Source organism: Nakaseomyces bracarensis (genome assembly GCF_045282275.1).
Source record: "Nakaseomyces bracarensis strain CBM3 chromosome Unknown Scaff12_0, whole genome shotgun sequence".
Taxonomy (NCBI): domain Eukaryota; kingdom Fungi; phylum Ascomycota; class Saccharomycetes; order Saccharomycetales; family Saccharomycetaceae; genus Nakaseomyces; species Nakaseomyces bracarensis.
The window spans coordinates 71,819-90,630 of record NW_027263958.1 but is presented as its reverse complement, the minus strand read 5'-3'; the positions used below and the strand labels follow the sequence as shown (position 1 = coordinate 90,630).

At 35.3% G+C, this 18,812-nt stretch overlaps 7 protein-coding genes across 7 annotated transcripts; 3 read left to right on the top strand and 4 right to left on the bottom strand.

The window, feature by feature from the left end:
* Positions 1-436: 436 nt before the first annotated feature.
* On the top strand, positions 437-2,548 carry RNJ42_03488 (uncharacterized protein; the record flags this gene model as incomplete). Its single annotated transcript, XM_071053652.1, has 1 exon — positions 437-2,548. One exon carries the CDS (start codon positions 437-439, stop codon positions 2,546-2,548), a length of 2,112 nt encoding a protein of 703 aa, XP_070910064.1.
* Positions 2,549-3,152: 604 nt separating this feature from the next.
* On the bottom strand, positions 3,153-3,893 carry FOL2 (GTP cyclohydrolase I; the record flags this gene model as incomplete). The annotated part of the gene is made up of 1 exon (XM_071053651.1): positions 3,153-3,893. The coding sequence occupies one exon, from the start codon at positions 3,891-3,893 to the stop codon at positions 3,153-3,155; it is 741 nt and encodes a 246-aa protein (XP_070910063.1).
* A 648-nt stretch (positions 3,894-4,541) lies between these two features.
* On the bottom strand, positions 4,542-5,243 carry HUA1 (Hua1p; the record flags this gene model as incomplete). The annotated part of the gene is made up of 1 exon (XM_071053650.1): positions 4,542-5,243. One exon carries the CDS (start codon positions 5,241-5,243, stop codon positions 4,542-4,544), a length of 702 nt encoding a protein of 233 aa, XP_070910062.1.
* A 1,583-nt stretch (positions 5,244-6,826) lies between these two features.
* Positions 6,827-10,762, top strand: YTA7 (chromatin segregase YTA7; the record flags this gene model as incomplete). The annotated part of the gene is made up of 1 exon (XM_071053649.1): positions 6,827-10,762. One exon carries the CDS (start codon positions 6,827-6,829, stop codon positions 10,760-10,762), a length of 3,936 nt encoding a protein of 1,311 aa, XP_070910061.1.
* Positions 10,763-11,013: 251 nt separating this feature from the next.
* Positions 11,014-16,881, top strand: SLH1 (RNA helicase; the record flags this gene model as incomplete). The annotated part of the gene is made up of 1 exon (XM_071053648.1): positions 11,014-16,881. The coding sequence occupies one exon, from the start codon at positions 11,014-11,016 to the stop codon at positions 16,879-16,881; it is 5,868 nt and encodes a 1,955-aa protein (XP_070910060.1).
* A 101-nt stretch (positions 16,882-16,982) lies between these two features.
* Positions 16,983-17,654, bottom strand: EFG1 (Efg1p; the record flags this gene model as incomplete). The annotated part of the gene is made up of 1 exon (XM_071053647.1): positions 16,983-17,654. One exon carries the CDS (start codon positions 17,652-17,654, stop codon positions 16,983-16,985), a length of 672 nt encoding a protein of 223 aa, XP_070910059.1.
* Positions 17,655-18,184: 530 nt separating this feature from the next.
* Positions 18,185-18,607, bottom strand: RNJ42_03482 (uncharacterized protein; the record flags this gene model as incomplete). The annotated part of the gene is made up of 1 exon (XM_071053646.1): positions 18,185-18,607. The coding sequence occupies one exon, from the start codon at positions 18,605-18,607 to the stop codon at positions 18,185-18,187; it is 423 nt and encodes a 140-aa protein (XP_070910058.1).
* Between the last annotated feature and the right edge of the window lie 205 nt (positions 18,608-18,812).

Genomic DNA, 18,812 nt, shown 5'->3' with positions numbered 1-18,812 from the left:
AAACTTGGCCGTAATAACGTTGATTATTTTTTTTTCAGTTGTTACCCGGTTTTAAAACTTTTTTATCAAGTCACATGTTTTTCGTATAACATTAGTTTATATTTTAATATTCCGGGTAACTTTGGTATTATAATACCGGGTATAATACCGGTTATAGCACCGTATATAACACCGTAATTTTTTTTTCAACAGTTATTGTTGCTGGATTTTTTTTTCTCTTCACATGTATGGATTGAAATTTAATTGTTCACTGAAAGATTAATTTTAATTAAGGGTTCCCTTATATTTATCATTGGAATTGATATTAATCCATATGAATTATTACTATTAAGATTAAATTGAATTGCGTAACACTGATATAAGCTATTGGCTTTCTAATACCCAATAGTGAGAAAGAAAGGGAAAAAAAAAAAAAGGTAACTGTATATCTATATTAATGGGTGACTGGGATATTGAGAAGGATTATAAGCCACTAATTGATGGTGTGGATAGTTGCAGTGATGACTCTCCGATTAAAACAGATGGTGTTGTTTGTGGTCCTGTGATGAGACTGAAAGAGGTCGACTATGATGATATGGTTTGGAGAGGCTCGATGCTACTTGTTGTACGGGATGCCTTTGATCCATCTAGTCCCAGAGCACCAAAGGTAGAATATAACTATACTCCATCTGGTGAGTCGGATATTTCTGGGTCAGGTTCTGGGTCTACTTTTGAAGGGAAGCTGTTTCATACCGATTATTTCGGTGATGACAATGCAAATCATAGTATTTTCCAGTTCTATCGTTACGAGATAGAATTGCCACTCGGCGATGTGGAACACACTTGTAAGTACTCAATTAATGGAGAGACTGAGCCTCATTTTATGTTCTACGTTCCTGCAAAGACTCAAAATTTCAACACGATAGCTTACTCTTGTAACGGGTTTTCCTTGGCTGTCGACTCTACTAAATTCAAAGGCACTTTGTGGTATGATATCTTGCAGAAACACTCCAAGGTTCACTACCACGTAATGTTGGGAGGTGGTGATCAATTATACTCCGATGCAATCAAGCTGTATAGTCCCAGGGTGAAGAAATGGGTTGAGACTAACGACCCTATCAAAAAACGTACCATGAAGGTTGATGATTTATTCAGGAGGGAGATGGGTAACTTCTACTTGAAGGAATATCTTGAATGGTTTGGGTACGGTTATTGGAAGGGATCAACCCCAAAATCCAGAACTTTACAAAGACTCTTTCCAGTGGCTATGTCAACCATCCCCTCTGTAAATATATGGGATGACCACGACACCATTGATGGGTTTGGCTCATATCCAGATAGATTGATGAAAACCCCAGTGTTCAGTACTTTGGGTAACGTTTCTTACAAGTACTATATGTTGTTCCAACATCACGTTAGTATTGATGAAACACAGGCCCATTTGAAGGATAAACATTGGATTTTAAGTAAAAATGATGGTGAATTTATCAAACAAAAATCACATTCAGTATTCACAAGAATTGGTCCTTCGATCGCCATGCTTGGTTTAGATTGTAGAACTGAAAGAAAGCTGAAAAGCATTTTACCCAAATCTACCTACGAGGTCACTTTCCAACGTCTTAATGACGAAATTAAAAAGAAGAAATTTGATCATCTATATTTAATGCTTGGTGTTCCTATAGCTTATCCTAGACTGGTGATATTAGAGTATATTTTCTCTTCGCCATTACTATATCCAATAAAGTATCTGTCAAAGAAAAAAGTCGTAGCACAGGGGTTGGTGAACGAGTTTAATGGAGATGTTGAGCTGCTGGATGACTTAAACGACCACTGGTGTGCTCATGATCATAAAAAGGAGAGAAATAACCTAATTGCGGCTCTTCAAGATTGGGGAGCAAAACATGGTGTTAGAATAACCATTTTATCTGGTGATGTCCACCTTGCTGCTGTAGGAAGATTTAGATCAAAGCTTCACAGACATCATTTGATCACTTCCCAAAAAGATGAAAAGGAAAACGAAGAGATTCTATCTAATGCTGAAGAGGATCTAAGGTTAATGTTCAATGTTATATCCAGTGCTGTTGTAAATACTCCTCCACCAGATGGTATGGCAAAGTTACTACAAAGCAAAAACCATATCCATAAGTTTGATTATGAAACTGATGAGGACTCCGTCCCATTATTTAAAACCAACCCTGATCAGAAAACAAAGAGAAAGGAGGACTGTTTCCTGAATAGCCGTAACTGGTCTGATTTAATACCTATTGAGAACGTTCTGAATAATGAATATTTAAACAATAACTTCAAGGTTGAGATTGGAGACCACGTCTTGCCTGGCATGGTTATTGATGGCCAAGGTTTTGACGTCAAAAATAAAGATGCTAAAGATATGGAGAATCCATTATACCCAGTAACAGAAAAAGGTATTATGGTTACCATCCATGTTGAGAAGGATCGAAAGAGTGCTGAATCTGAATCAACCTTCTACAGTTTTCCAATCCCAAACCTGTCTAAAAGTTCTGAAAAACTATCTCATAAAGGTGCTAAACATTTATTAAATCCTACTTAATCTTCTTTTTGAATTACCTTTCTATAATAAGATAAACTACTAATTGGGCTACATTAATGTACAGGCTGGCCGGCGGACAATTAGTATTTAGGCATACTTGACCTATAAAAACAATTGCAAATTTATTTATTCCTATTTATATACTCTTGACATAATAATTCACATAATAATTAATTTTTTAATAAACGTAAATAAAATATCTCCTTGAAGTCAGAAGAAGATGGAAAACGTCAATTTTTCAACTACAATTTTTTGATTGAGAAGTAGTCATTTCAGAGATGCAACTAAATTATTAATACAAAAATTTTATAATAGTATTATAGTTTCATGATATTTACAAATTAGGTAAAATATACTTTTCATAAAGGAAACATAACATAGCCTACTTTATGCCTTATAGCTTGTTGTATATTTTTGCCTTATCATTTCCAAAGTAGTTTTATTCCTTATTTATTAACAACAGAAACAATAATGTTCTGATATGATCCGGATGAACTTATGATGCTTTTGTTTGTATTAAAGCTAAAAACTAATATAGCTGATGAATGCGTTTTTTGTATTTTCAAGGGACAGGACAATTCGGGAATCGTTATTAAACATCATATCATATGCTTTTTCTTCCTAATAGGGTTAGGAATTCTTCTCTAGTTTTATGAGAACGGAAACATCCCATCATACAAGAAGTCATTGTCGAGGAACCGGTTTTTTGTACACCACGTGAGACCATGCACATATGACTAGCTTCGATAACAACAGCAACTCCCAATGGTTTCAGTATTTCACTCAAGGCCATTGCAATTTGCTTAGTTAATCTTTCCTGGACCTGTAACCTTCTGGCATACATTTCAGCTAGTCTCGCTAACTTGCTGAGCCCGATGACCTTCTTGTTTGGAATATAACCAATATGCACTTTCCCGAAAAATGGAACTAAATGGTGTTCACAAAGGGAGTATATTTCAATGTCTCTGACAATGACCATTTCGTCGTGATCTTCCTCAAAAACAGCGTTGTTAATGACATCGTCCATAATATTGGTTTGATAACCCTTGGTGAAGAATAGCATGGCCTTGGCATATCTTTGTGGTGTATCCAATATACCTTCTCTAGTAACATCTTCTCCCAATTCATTCAGTATAACCTTGACAGCATCCGCAATACGGTCAACCCTTTGCTGCTCTTCCTCAGCTGACTCTGTTGCTCTCACTCTCGCACCTTTACTAGGCCAGGACAACCCATCTGTTTCGACAGTAGGGACACTGGTGTATGGTGAAGCAGGTCTAGTATTCAATGGCGTTCCAGTTCTTTCCATATTGCTAATTAATCTATGATTCTTAGTATTATACATATTTTTTATTCCTTCAATAACAGAAAAAAAGATATTATAAGCAATATAGGGCAATAGAAATAATTAATATTAAATAATCGACAACTCAATTGTAAAAAAAAAAAAAATTTTTTTCTTAGAATTAATTGTTTTCCACTTAAAATAATACAATGTACTTGATGCAAATTATAATCTGCAATGCCTACTTTGCTGTAGTTTTTCCAACTTATTATCAATAAAAGAATTGAAAGTGAGAAACTCTAGTAAAATGAAAGCAAGAAAAAAACTGTGGTTATTCTCCCATTGACTTCATTTGAATGATTGCATTTGCAAATAAAAAAGTAACAACGAAGAAGAAAAAAGTTAAATGATCGAAAGGACCGGTGACTACCGGCAAAACATAGGGAACGAGACATCCTTTCAGCAGCCCTTTGGCTTTCGCTTCCTGCGATACTTATCTAGTCATGTGATATGATAATTTCGTATTATATGTTGTTGGGTATTTGAGATATGTTGGTAATATCATGTATATAAAATCATATAATCATCAAACATTTCATTATCATAAATATATACGTTTAATTATTCTCTTTTGTGCTTGTTTAAAAATTTTTTTTTTTACAATAAGGGAGTCAAATCCCTATTACTAAGAAAAAAAAAATTGTATTTTCATCTAATGATCCTGCCTACACCATTACAAAGTGGACAAAGATCTTCATCTAGAAAGAACCGTACTCTTCCAGAACCTCTACACTCACCACATAGGACACCGCCAAGTCTTGGGTCACCTGGCCGTACATATAGGGCGTTATTATTTACCGGAGCAGGTGGTGCGTAGTATCCGCCTGTGGGTCTATCGAATGGGTGGAAGTAATCCCCAAACGGAAGACCTGAGTAGTATGTACTCTGTGGTGGTGCTTGATTGACCATAATTTGCCCACCCATTGGCGCAGCTGCGTTCGGAGTAGCAAACTTACGCCAACACCTCTTGCACGATTTCCCATTTTTAAGCTTGTAACCGGTGTTATGACACTTCTCACAGTAATACCTCGGTGGATAAGTCCACGGCAGATCTGGTTTTGCAGCTGGTTTTGTAGTAGGTTTAGTAGCTGGTTTAGCAGGCTTGGTTGTCGGTTTAGTAGCAGGTTTAGCAGGTTTCGAAGATGGTCTGGTAGGTGGCTTCGCAGGTGGTTTAGGCGGAACAGGCCTCTTCCTATCCCTCAACGGTCTACTACTAGTACTTCCGGGAACACTCGAATAATCAGGAGGTGGAGCTTCTGGACGAGAAGAATTCCCTTGTGACTGCGATTGCGGCTGCGCTTCATCTCTAATGGCCTCATCATAACTTGGAGGCAAATCTTCTGATACCATAGTCAATTATGCACGACAAACAGAAATAATAGGAGTTTGTATTGTAAAACTAACTCTTGAGTATTATAGTTTTTTCAATCGTTATACTACTGTTGATGCTAGTTATTATATTACTGCTGTAGCATTTAATACCCACATCATCGACATATCTTATCATTATATATATTATTAATTATCTCCCCTTAGAATCGAGTGCGGGAACTCGAACAGAAATCAAATAGCCCTTGTGAAAAAAAGAGGGAAATTCAAAGAAAGAAAAAAATAAAAGCCTCCATTTTCCTTTGTGCGCAGTTTTGTCTGCCAAATATAGAAAACTGGGATATTCTAATGGAGCACGCCCAGTAGGGTAACACATCCGGGTAATACATATCCGGTAACACTCATCCGGGTAAGAGCATGGTTGCATAATTAACAAATTCTTTTGAGAATTCTACTTTAATTTTCTTTTTTTTTTTTTTGTTGATTGATATATAAAAGCTGATTGATAGTTCGGCGGTTATATCCAGAAATATTCTCATTTAATGTCATGAATAAGCAAAACTCAGAGTATTGAACTGGTTTGGTTCTTTTTTTTATATTTAGCTGTATGTATAATTACTAACAGATTATCTATTCTTAGGTTGTTTTTTTTATTATTCTTTTTTTTTCACTTCAAATTTAAACAGATAGGTTGTATTAGTCCATAGAGGGGGGTAAGATGTATAAATACAATACTAACGTCTTTCTTTCTTTTTTTGATTTGAATCAGAGGTCACTCCTTTTCATGATAATTTTTAGATTTTGTCCACTATTCTGAAAACCTAACACACTAGTTGTAACCAACACTATAGAACCTATAGCCGCCAAGAATTGAAAAGAATTTATATCGTATTATACGAGCTTCAAGAATGCTTTCCCGTTGGTAATGATGGATTTTGCTCCTACTTCGTTTCTGTTTTATTTTTTTATTTTTTTTTGTTAAAAAATCAATATGGTACGGTGAAAAGCGTGTAGCTAAAACGCGTTGTGTTATTATGATCTTTCCAAAGTTTTTTTTTTTTATTTTTTTCTGTTCTAATAAAGTAAAACTCTCATAATGGGACAGAGAACGATATTTTTTTTTTTTTAAATTTTTTGGCATGGAATAGACGTTTAAAGGGAAATTTCCAGGTAATTAAAATTGAATGAAAATTGATGAAAATTTAAAATAAAATTTAAGATTATATTTAAAAAAAAATAAGAAATAAAAGAATTGTATATTACTAACCTAATAAAATATTAAACACTGCATAGAATCAATTTGTTTTTGTTATTGTACTTTTTAGTTTTCCAATTCATATTCTTTTCATTCATTGCAGTTGGATAGAAGGATATAATCGGGGTTTTCTATATTGTTGTTCCTTGGGAAATAATATCAAGTACCAGCTGAAATTATATATAACCATTATTTTCAATCTTTGCTTGGGTTCGGTCAATATTTGAAGGTTTGATATACGTCAAAACACAACATTGTAATATTACAATTTCAACAGATCGAAGAAAAAAAAAAAAACCGTTGGACATTAGCATACAGTTGGAGACTTTATTGACATTATAATTCAGAAATGACACGTCATTTGAGGAGAAATACAAGGACAGAGGAGTTGAAAGACGAGAACGGAATTGTCCATACTACTGGCCGTTCATTGAAGAAGATCAATTATGCGGAAGTAGAACATGGTTTAGACTACTTGGACGAGGAACAAAATACGGAAGACGTCAGAAACTCCGGTGGGAACGGAGGTGATAATTATAATGAAGAAAATGAAAACGAAACTTGGAGAAAAGAGGTAAAACAAGAAAACGGTCTCCATGAAACAGGTGATGATGATTATGCTGATAATATACAAAGAAGACGAGGTAGACGAAAGAGGGTTCATGATCCAGAGGAAGAAGATGAAAGTTTTCACGAAGAAGACGCTATAGATGAAGAAATAGAAGATGATGATGTTAATACAGATGACGATGATGAAGAGGGTGTTTCTAGAACAACTAGACTTAAAAGAAAGAAACTGGATAACTTCATAGTACCTGATCCTGATGACGAAGATTTTGCTGATGACGATGACGATGAGGAGAATTTGCATAATACTCGATCAGTTAGAAGATCTCGTCTTCGCGAAAGAACACCTCAGAAACCAACTAGACCAATTAGGCAATTAAGAAGCAGAACTAGGTCGACTTTGTTCGATGGTGAGGAAAATAATAACAACGATGGGGAAAATGAAGCACTATCCCTTGCAGATGAGATCAGAGAATTACAAGAAGATAGTCCGATAAGAGAGAAACGAGCTTTAAGAGAGAGAACTAAACAAGTAGATTATAGAATACCTCCACCATTAACAAATTTCACAGTTGATGAATTCTCAACTAGACCACAGCAAAGAGCACCTTATCTTACGGCCTCTCCCAGGCGTGGGAGAGGAGGGTGGAATACCTCACAATATACTGGTCCAAACAGAAGACTCTTCCCTACAGGCGGTCCATTCGGTGGTAATGATATGGTTACCATATTTGGTCAGAATACAAATTTTTATGGCCAATCTAGTGGAAATAATCCAAAGCTAATACTAGACTCGGATTCATCAGAGGATGAAATATTACCAATTGATGGTAAATCGAAAAAGAAAATACCAGATCCACTAACGGATAAAAAGAAAAAGAAAAAACAAGAAATAGCAGATCTTGATCCACTGGGGGTAGATATGAATATTAACTTTGATGAAGTTGGTGGTCTTGATAACTATATTGAACAACTTAAGGAAATGGTGTCCCTTCCTTTGTTATATCCTGAAATTTATCAAAAATTTAATATCACTCCTCCAAGAGGTGTATTATTCCATGGACCTCCTGGTACTGGTAAAACTTTGATGGCAAGAGCTCTGGCAGCTAGCTGTTCAACGGAAACTAGGAAAATCACATTTTTTATGAGAAAAGGAGCTGATATTCTATCAAAATGGGTTGGTGAAGCAGAAAGACAATTGAGGTTGCTTTTTGAAGAAGCAAAAAAACAACAACCATCTATTATCTTTTTTGATGAAATTGATGGTTTGGCTCCAGTTCGTAGTTCTAAGCAAGAACAGATTCATGCCAGTATAGTTTCCACAATGTTAGCTCTGATGGATGGTATGGATAACAGAGGTCAAGTTATTGTTATTGGTGCAACAAATAGACCAGATGCTGTCGACCCAGCTCTTCGGAGACCCGGTAGATTTGATAGGGAATTTTTTTTTCCGTTGCCAGATGTGAACGCTAGGAAAACTATTTTGAAAATCCACATGAAAAAATGGGAACCGCAACCATCAGATAAACTAGTTGAAAAGTTAGCAGAAATGACCAAGGGATATGGAGGTGCTGATCTAAGGTCTCTTTGTACTGAAGCTGCCCTCTTTAGTATTCAGAGGAACTATCCACAAATATACCGTAGTGATGATAAATTAAAAATTGATATTACAAAGATTAAAGTTAATAGTTCAGATTTTATGCTAGCCTTGCGTAAGATTGTGCCTTCTTCAAATAGATCTAGTGGTAACACAGCACAACAAATTCCTGAAAATGTTAAGCCCTTATTGTGTAGTCAATTCGATAAACTGAAGGAGCTAATAGAAGAAATCATGCCAGATATACACTCTAATACTGATCAATCTAAATCTTTGATTCAAGAATATCTCGATTATGAATTTGTTGTATCAAATGACGATAATGATGGTTTCGATAAGCAAGAATTAATAACTTCGTTGGACACTTCTCGTATATGCAAGCCCAGACTGTTAATAACTGGACCTGTTGGGGCAGGTCAAGAATATATTGGTGGCGCAATATTGAATACATTAGAAAAGTTCAATGTTCAAAGATTAGACGTGCCCTCATTGGTATCTGATAGTACTAGAACTGTTGATTCGGCTATTGTGCAGAGCTTTATTGAGGCAAGAAAAAGACAACCTTCAATACTTTACATTCCGAACTTTGACATATGGTTGAAAACTATTCCCGAAAGTGCTGTATTAACCTTGAGTTCTCTGTTACGATCTTTAACTGCTAATGAGAAACTATTCCTACTTTGTCTCTCTGAATCACTTGGTCCTGAGAGCATTATAAATGACACTTTGTTATCTTCATTTGGTTTCGCTGGTAATGTATTTGAGATTGAAAGCCCTACGAGGGAGCAAAAATCTCAATATTTAGATAAGATACTAAACAATCTCAGACTTCATCCAGCTTCATTCCTCTTGAAAAGAAAGAGAACCAAGCCATTGCCTAAACTGCCTCTAGTAACATCTCTAAAAGATGCTATTGAAATAGATGGAGAAGGTAATCCACTTTCGAAAGAAGAAGCTTTGAGGAAAAAATTGAAACAATTTCAACATCAGGATATGAAACTGAAAAATGTCTTGAAAATTAAGTTATCTGGGCTAATGGATCTTTTCAAAAATAGATATAAACGTTTCAGGAAGCCTCCAATTGATGACTCTTTTCTGGTTCACCTTTTTGAGCCACAGATGCAAAATGATCCAAATTGGCAACCTGCCTATGTAAAAGATAAGGACATGATTCTTGAAGTTGCAACTGGACGTCGATTTTTTAATATGGATCTTGACATCATTGAAGAAAGATTATGGAATGGTTACTACTCTGAACCAAAACAATATTTGAAAGATATAGAATGTATCTACAGAGATGCAAATACATCTGGAGATAGGGAGAGGATTATTAAGGCATCTGAAATGTACGCAAATGCTCAAATGGGAATTGAAGATATTTCAACCCCAGAATTGGTTGCTGAATGCAAAGCAACAAGACAAAGGGATTTAGAAAGACAGGAATTGTATTTGAAAGATGAGGAAAGAAGGTTAGAACTGGAAGCTCTTGCTGTCAAGGAAAAGATGCTTTCCGAAGATAATCATGTTAGCCAACATGATTCTAGCAATGTTGAATTAGGGGTTGGTGCTGGTTCTCAAATGCAGCTTCAAGTCCAAAGTGAAAATCCAAATGGCACTAATCCAACCACTAATATTGAAAATAATTCTATTCCAGGAGCTAGCAAATATACCGAAATTAGTAATTCAGAAATCCCTGAGCAAATTAAAGTTGATAAAGAAAGTTTTCTAATTGATCGAACACTTGAGCATGTTGAACCGAAGCCGAATGACCAGGAATATAATAAAAAAATCGAACATGACAAGCATGCAGTAGATGGGGCTGTCGAAGCTAAAAACAATAAGGTTGAAGAGAATTCTGAAAAAACAGTTGAAACTCTAAATAATGATGAAGTTGAAGAGAGTTCCATTGCTCTCAAATCAGAAGTAGTTAAACCTGTTACTCTAAATGAGAATGTACTAAGTACAATTCTAAAATCACTATTAGAAAGGACTGATAGCTATACTGTGAACCAAATGGAAGAGTTACGTTCCAAAATCATGAGAATCATCTGGGAAGAACGTGAAGTGTGTGATAAAGAAGTTGCACTTCAGAGGATTGAAGACTTAATATCCTTATTATAGACCTTTTATATACAAATAAACTAATAATGAATGCAAATATAACAAAAAATTTATTGTCATGTAGATAGTCATATGCTACGGAATTTCTCTGCTAGGAGCGATGAGTCTGGATATATATTATAAAATGAATATAAAGATGATGGATTCGAGAACTGGATTATTCTTACAGTGATTTCTATATAAGCTGTATTTTAACTAAGTCTCCAACTCAGTTGAGTACATTAAAGCACGCCGCTAGGACCAGATCAGTAATGTCGACATCTTACTCTATCACTTCATCCGGTTCTTTTATGCAGGCCATGCATACAATGATGGATGCCTCTTCCAAGTTTGGCATGGATAGCATCCAATTAGATTCACCACTAATAGATTATGAACTAGAAGATGATAGTCAGGAAGCAAAGAAATGTGAGTTGACTACATTGTCACAGGATAGAAATGAATGGGATGATATATTTGATGAATATAATGATCGTACTGAATTTGAAATATTAGATGTTATCAATAAAATACAATCTAGGGATAGTAATGCAATTTATAAACGGCTGAGAAGATTGTTAGATTCTGCTGCAGATAATGTTCCTGTTGAAGAATTTAGTAGTTCCTTAATAAAAATGCTTTATGATTATTCAAATGGGGAGTTAGAGAAAGAATTACTTGATTTCTTAGGAACTGAAAACGTTGAACTTATTTCATTTCTGATTGAAAATAGATCGACGTTTATAACACAACCACTCGATTTCATTTTACATAAGATACAAGAGGTAAGTGGTCCTTCAGATTATTTGGATGAAGACATGATTCGAGAGCAAATTGAAGAAAATGAGTTTCGTACCAAAAATGAACACCTTGATCCTGCTCAGAAGATTATCAAATACCCTCATGTTTTTAGAAAATACGAAGCTGGGAGCAGCAGCTTATCATTTGGAGGTCAGAAATTTACTCTACCAGAAGGAACCACGAGGCAATCTTACCAAACATTTGAAGAAGTTATAATTCCTGCAGCTGACCAAAATTCAACGAAAAAATCGTTGTATACCAAGTTGTTAAGAGTGGATAATCTGGATCATTATTGTAAAACTGTGTTCACATATGATACCCTAAATCAGATTCAGACTCTTGTATATCCAGTTGCTTATACGACTAATGAAAATATGCTCATTTGCGCCCCAACTGGTGCTGGTAAAACTGATATAGCCTTATTGACAATATTGAATACGATAAAACAATACTCGGAGTTGAATAATGAAGGGGAATTGGATATTCAGTTCGACGACTTCAAAGTTATTTATGTTGCTCCTCTTAAGGCACTTGCCGCTGAAATTGTAGACAAATTTAGTAAGAAACTTGCTCCTTTTGATATTCAAGTTCGTGAACTAACTGGTGATATGCAACTGACAAAATCGGAGATTCTGTCTACGCAGGTTATTGTGACAACACCTGAGAAGTGGGATGTTGTTACTCGTAAAGCTAATGGTGATAATGATTTAGTCTCAAAGGTCAGACTCTTGATTATTGATGAAGTTCATTTATTACATGAAGAAAGAGGCTCTGTCATAGAAACTTTGGTTGCAAGAACTTTAAGACAAGTTGAAAGTAGTCAGTCCATGATAAGAATTGTTGGTCTTTCAGCAACGTTACCAAACTTCATGGATGTTGCGGACTTTTTAGGTGTTAATAGGCAAATCGGTATGTTTTATTTTGATCAATCATTTAGACCAAAACCACTAGAGCAACAGTTAATAGGCTGTAGGGGGAAAGCTGGTAGTAGGCAAGCAAAGGATAATATTGATAACGTTTCCTATGATAAGCTAGTTGAGATGATAAACCAAGGATCTCAAGTAATGGTTTTTGTTCACTCGCGTAAAGATACTGTGAAGAGCGCTAGAACCTTCATTAGTATGGCTCAAAAAAATGGCGAGATAGATCTATTCGCTCCTGAAAAATCAATTAGAGAAACATATTCAAAGCAAATGGCAAAAAATCGTGATAGAGATTTGAAGGAGATATTCCAGTTTGGTTTTGGTGTACATCATGCTGGTATGTCTAGGTCAGACCGTAATTTGACCGAGAAACTATTTAAGGAGGGAGCCATAAACGTTTTGTGCTGCACAGCTACATTGGCTTGGGGTGTTAATTTACCTGCTGATTGTGTTATCATTAAGGGAACCCAGGTATATGATGCTAAAAGAGGTGGTTTTGTTGATTTGGGTATTTCAGATGTTATTCAAATATTTGGTAGAGCAGGCAGACCAGGATTCGGATCTGCAAATGGTACTGGTATTCTCTGTACATCTTCAGATCGCTTAGACAGTTATATCTCTTTGATAACACAACAGCACCCTATTGAATCGAGATTCGGAGCTAAATTAGTGGATAATCTAAATGCAGAAATATCCTTAGGTACTGTCACTAATGTAGAGGAAGCAATACAATGGCTAGGTTACACATATATGTTTGTCCGTATGAAAAAGAATCCTTTCACATACGCTATAGATTGGGAAGAACTGGTATCTGATCCACAATTATATGATAGAAGGAAAAATATGGTTGTTGCGGCTGCAAGAAAATTGCATACTCTTCAAATGATAGTTTTTGATGAAGTCTCTATGTACTTCATCTCCAAAGATCTCGGGAAAATTTCCTCTGACTTCTATCTATTGAATGAGTCAGTTGAAATCTTCAATCAGATATCAAACCCTAGAGCTACGGAAGCTGATATTTTATCAATGATTAGTATGAGTAGTGAATTTGATGGTTTGAAATTCAGAGAAGAGGAGTCTACAGAACTGACACGTTTGGCAGAGAATGCAGCACCGTGTCAAATTGGTGGTGAACTTGAAAGTTCGCATGGTAAGACGAATGTACTGTTACAGGCCTATATCTCACAGAGTAAGATTTTTGATTCAGCATTATCTTCTGACTCAAATTATGTTGCCCAGAACTCCACTAGAATTTGTCGTGCTTTGTTTCTTATCGGTCTAAATAGAAGATGGGGAACTTTTGCCAACGTTATGTTAAATATTTGTAAATCTATTGAAAAGAGACTCTGGTCTTTTGATCATCCTCTTTGTCAATTTGATTTACCTGAGACAATTTTGAATCAAATAAGAAGTAAGAATCCTTCGATTGATAGGCTACTAGATATGGACCCTGATGAGCTGGGAGAGCTAGTCCATAATAAAAAAATGGGTGATAAGTTATTTAGATTATTGGGCTGCTTTCCAAGAATTGAAATTGAGTCTGATATATTTCCTATAACTACTAATGTTATGAGGATACACGTGAAACTGATTCCTGACTTCATATGGAATGTTAGAATACATGGAGAAGCCCAGTTTTTTTGGATCATGGTTGAGGAATCTAATAACTCACAAATTCTGTACTCTGATAAATTCATTTTGAATAGACGCTCTTTGAAAGGTGAACATGAAATGGATTTTATGATTCCACTCTCCGATCCATTACCACCTCAGGTTGTTGTTAAAGTTATTTCAGATACTTGGTTAGGGTGTGAATCAACTAGTCCTATCTCTTTTCAGCATCTGATAAGGCCACATAATGAAAATATCTTGACAAAACTACAGCGACTAAGACCGCTTCCTGTTACTGCCCTGCACAATGCTCTGATCGAATCCATATACAAATTCAAATACTTTAATCCAATGCAAACAATGACATTTCATACATTGTACAATACAAATGAAAATTCGTTTGTTGGTTCTCCAACAGGCTCGGGTAAAACTGTAGTAGCAGAGTTAGCAATTTGGCATGCATTCCGGGAATTCCCAGGTAAAAAGGTCGTATATATTGCTCCTATGAAGGCACTAGTCAGGGAGAGAGTTGATGACTGGCGTAAAAAAATCACGCCAGTTACCGGTGATAAGGTTGTTGAATTAACAGGTGACTCGTTACCTGACCCTAAGGACGTTCGTGATGCCACAATAGTGATTACAACTCCAGAAAAATTCGATGGTATTTCTCGTAATTGGCAGACGCGTAAATTTGTACAGGAAATATCACTTATTATCATGGACGAAATTCATTTACTGGCAAGTGATAGAGGACCAATTCTTGAAATGATCGTAAGTCGTATGAATTATGTTTCGGAACAAACAAACCAACCTGTCCGTTTACTTGGACTATCAACCGCTGTTTCTAATGCACACGATATGGCAGGTTGGTTAAGAGTTAAGGAAAATGGTTTATTCAACTTCCCTTCTAGTGTTCGTCCAGTCCCATTAAAAATGTATATTGACGGCTTTACGGATAATTTAGCTTTTTGTCCTCTAATGAAAACAATGAATAAACCGACTTTCATGGCTATCAAACAGCATTCCCCTGATAAACCTGCACTTATTTTTGTTGCATCTCGTAGACAAACGAGGTTAACTGCGTTGGATTTAATTCATCTATGTGGTATGGAGTCTAATCCAAGAAGGTTTTTAAATATACAAGATGAAGGAGAGCTAGGTTATTATATCTCACAAGTTACTGATGAAACTTTGAAACTTTCACTGCAGTTTGGTATTGGTTTGCACCATGCAGGTCTAGTCGAAAAAGATAGAACAATTTCACATCAATTATTCCAGCAGAGTAAAATCCAAATACTTATTGCTACTTCTACTTTAGCCTGGGGTGTCAATTTACCAGCCCATCTAGTTGTTATCAAAGGTACTCAATTTTTTGATGCAAAAATCGAAGGTTATAAAGATATGGATCTTACCGATATTCTACAGATGATGGGTAGAGCTGGCAGACCTGCATTCGATACCAGTGGTACAGCAATAGTCTATACCAAAAACTCCAAAAAAATGTTCTATAAGCACTTTCTAAACATCGGATTTCCAGTAGAATCATCCCTGCATAAAGTTCTAGATGACCATATTGGTGCAGAGATTACTGCTGGAACAATAACAAACCGTCAGGAGGCATTGGAATTTTTGAGCTGGACTTTCCTTTATAGAAGAGCGCATCACAACCCTACATACTATGGGATTGCGGATGATCTATCAGCAGCAAATGTGAGTCGTCACTTGAGTAATTTGGTAGATCAAACATTAGAGAATCTGAAAGAGTCGGGATGCGTAGAGTTCAGTGGAAATGATATTTCTCCTACTCCATTTTTAAGTATTTCATCGTATTACTATATTTCTCACAAAACTGTAAGAAAATTGCTGGGACAAATAAGTAACAATGCCACTTTTCAAGATGTGCTCAAATGGTTATCGCTTGCTGAAGAATATAATGAGTTGCCAGTTAGAGGGGGTGAAGCTATAATGAACGTTGAAATGTCAGCCCAATCGAGGTATACTGTTGAAGATACATTTAGTGGAGATAACGAGCTGAATATGATCGATCCACATGTAAAGGCTTTTCTACTTCTTCAAGCTCATATGAGTAGAGTAGATTTACCTATTGCAGATTACATTCAAGATACAGTTTCTGTCTTGGATCAGTCTCTCCGTATATTGCAAGCTTTTATCGATATCGCCAGTGAATTAGGTTACCTTTCAACTGCTCTGACAATGATCAAAGCAATGCAATGTATAAAACAAGGCTGCTGGTTTGAAGATGATTCTGTTACACTATTGCCAGGGTGTGATATTCAAAGAATCAAAAACGTTGATTTTTATGAAAACGGATTTGCAAAAAATACAGTGAATAAAAAGCTCACCCTGCATACATTAGGAACTATGTCTGAAAAACAACTGAAGTCCGCAGCACGAACTTTGAAGGTTCTTGATGAAGAAGAACCACACTTTCTACGGGTGTGTCAAAGATTACCAGTTTTAGATAAAGTTGAAATTTTAGGTCAAACCGACCCATCTTCCTTTAAAGTTAAAGCAAAGCACTTATCTAGGTTTACTAGCAAACATTTTGAAGTCTATTGTGATAAATTTCCAAAAACCCAAAAAGAATTGTGGTTTTGTATAGGCTATAAATCTGGCGAACTCTTAATGATAAAAAGATGTCAACCAAGAAAAATCGCCAAATCTGTTGAAATTGATTGTGAGTTTTTTGTCCCAGAGGAATTATATGGTGAGTCATTGGATTTCATACTAATTAATGATGCTCTTGATCTCAGATATGACTTTTCAGCCCAATTGAAAGGTTGAGTATTATTCTAGAAGTTATATAAACCACTAAGATCTATTCATATTACTTATTTTTTAAAAAAAAAATGCTATTATTTGCTAAGAAGTTACGTAAATATTTTTTACTCAAAGAAATCGTCATCTTCCTCATTATCAGCCTCTTGTTTATTATTTTCTGAACCAACATCTGTTTTAGAGGACTCATCCTTTTCAAGACGAATACCGATATTTTCTTCACCAAGTTTTTTACCTTTCAATATATCTGCGATAGATACAGGAAGTGTTCCTTGCTCAATTTCCTTCTTAACCAGTTCAACAAATGCTTTTCTTCTCAATTGCGTTTTACTTGATTCATCAGACATATCTGATGGAAAGAGTGAGATATATTTTTCAGATTTAGGAAAGTTGACAACATAGCATAAATTAATTTCAGCTTCAGCTAGTTTACTCTTATTTTGCTCACTTTCATCTTCGTTGTAGGTCTTTAGTGCTTTCTTATATTTTCTTAGGGCCTTCTTACGCTCGAAGAACCTCACCATATGATATTTTTTGGCATTCTTTTTTATTTGTTCTTTGACATCATGATTTTCTAATTCAAGTTTCAGAGCCTGTAGAGTTCTCTCTTTTTCAACAATAACATTGGACGGTAGTGTATCTTTTTTCTTTATTAGTAATCTTTCTAAATCTCTGATTCTTCTTTTTAATTTGTTAGAACCTGCATCAAGGTAATGAGCCATTTCTAGCGATTGGCCTAGAGCCTTTCTATTTTTTCTTTGTGTCTTCTGTGTAGGCATAATGGTATTTTTTGAGTAGGGTTAATGTGTACAATTCTTTTTTGGTGCCTAATATATCTTTTAATTATATTAAATCAAGAATACCTTTTCTGATTTTAGTCCATTGTATATAAAATATTGCGATGCTCATCGCAAATTTTTTTTTTCTTCATTCTAAAAATTTTTTTCTACTCCAGCTCCATCTCTGAGAGATGAAAATTTAAAGATTTAACCCTTTTAGGAAATTCTTCCGCAGTTCGAATATAGGATGGTATACCTTTTTTGAATTAATAATACTTAATTGTTAAACTACTTTTGACATCCTTTTATTAGGCTTCAGTTGTTGGTTTATAAAAGACAATACTTATATTTTCAGCACTGTCTTTTAGATTAACTCTAAAAAAAAATTTTTTTATCGTTTAGGAGCCTTATATGCCTAATTTTGTTCTTTTTAATTTCTATGATAATCGATAAGCTGGATCTTTGTTCTGGCCAAATGGTCAGTCCAAAGCATATCTTCGTAGGATTCCTACAGTACGATATTCTTGATATTATCTATTATGTAATGAATTATCACTATAATAATTTCTTATATTGAAACCCAATTTGTTGGTCTCAAGTTTTGTCAATAGTATGGGATCTCCAGATATTGAATATTCAAAACCTCTAATCGTGTCAAGCGGACGCTCATCCCGGGATCGGGTAGGGTTAGATAAGTCAGGATTGATGATTGGTATGCCAAAAACATCATTTATAATCTGTTCTTTTACGATTCCAAAATAAACTTGTGAACATTGGGAGAGATGAGCGGCTTCCTCAAACGGCTGGGCTTCCTGGACGGCTCCTAGTACAGAGTCATCAACCCTTAAATGAAACTTTTTAGTCACACAAACTTTTTTATTATTCTCGTTAATTGGCTTCTTGTCTTTGTTCAATTCCTTGTCTGTTTTCATGATGTTAACTTGTTTTATCATATATTTTTAAGTCTAACATCAAAAAATAGCCTATAATACCATAGTTGCTAAAGAGGTTTTTTGGTGGAAATTAGGCTGAAGCATAAATTTTAGATCTTTCAATGCTATTTTTTATCAATTTTGTGACGAGAGAATATATTAATATTCTAGATATAGATATATAGCAACTTATGAACACCATATGGTGCGCTATATATTCATCGAC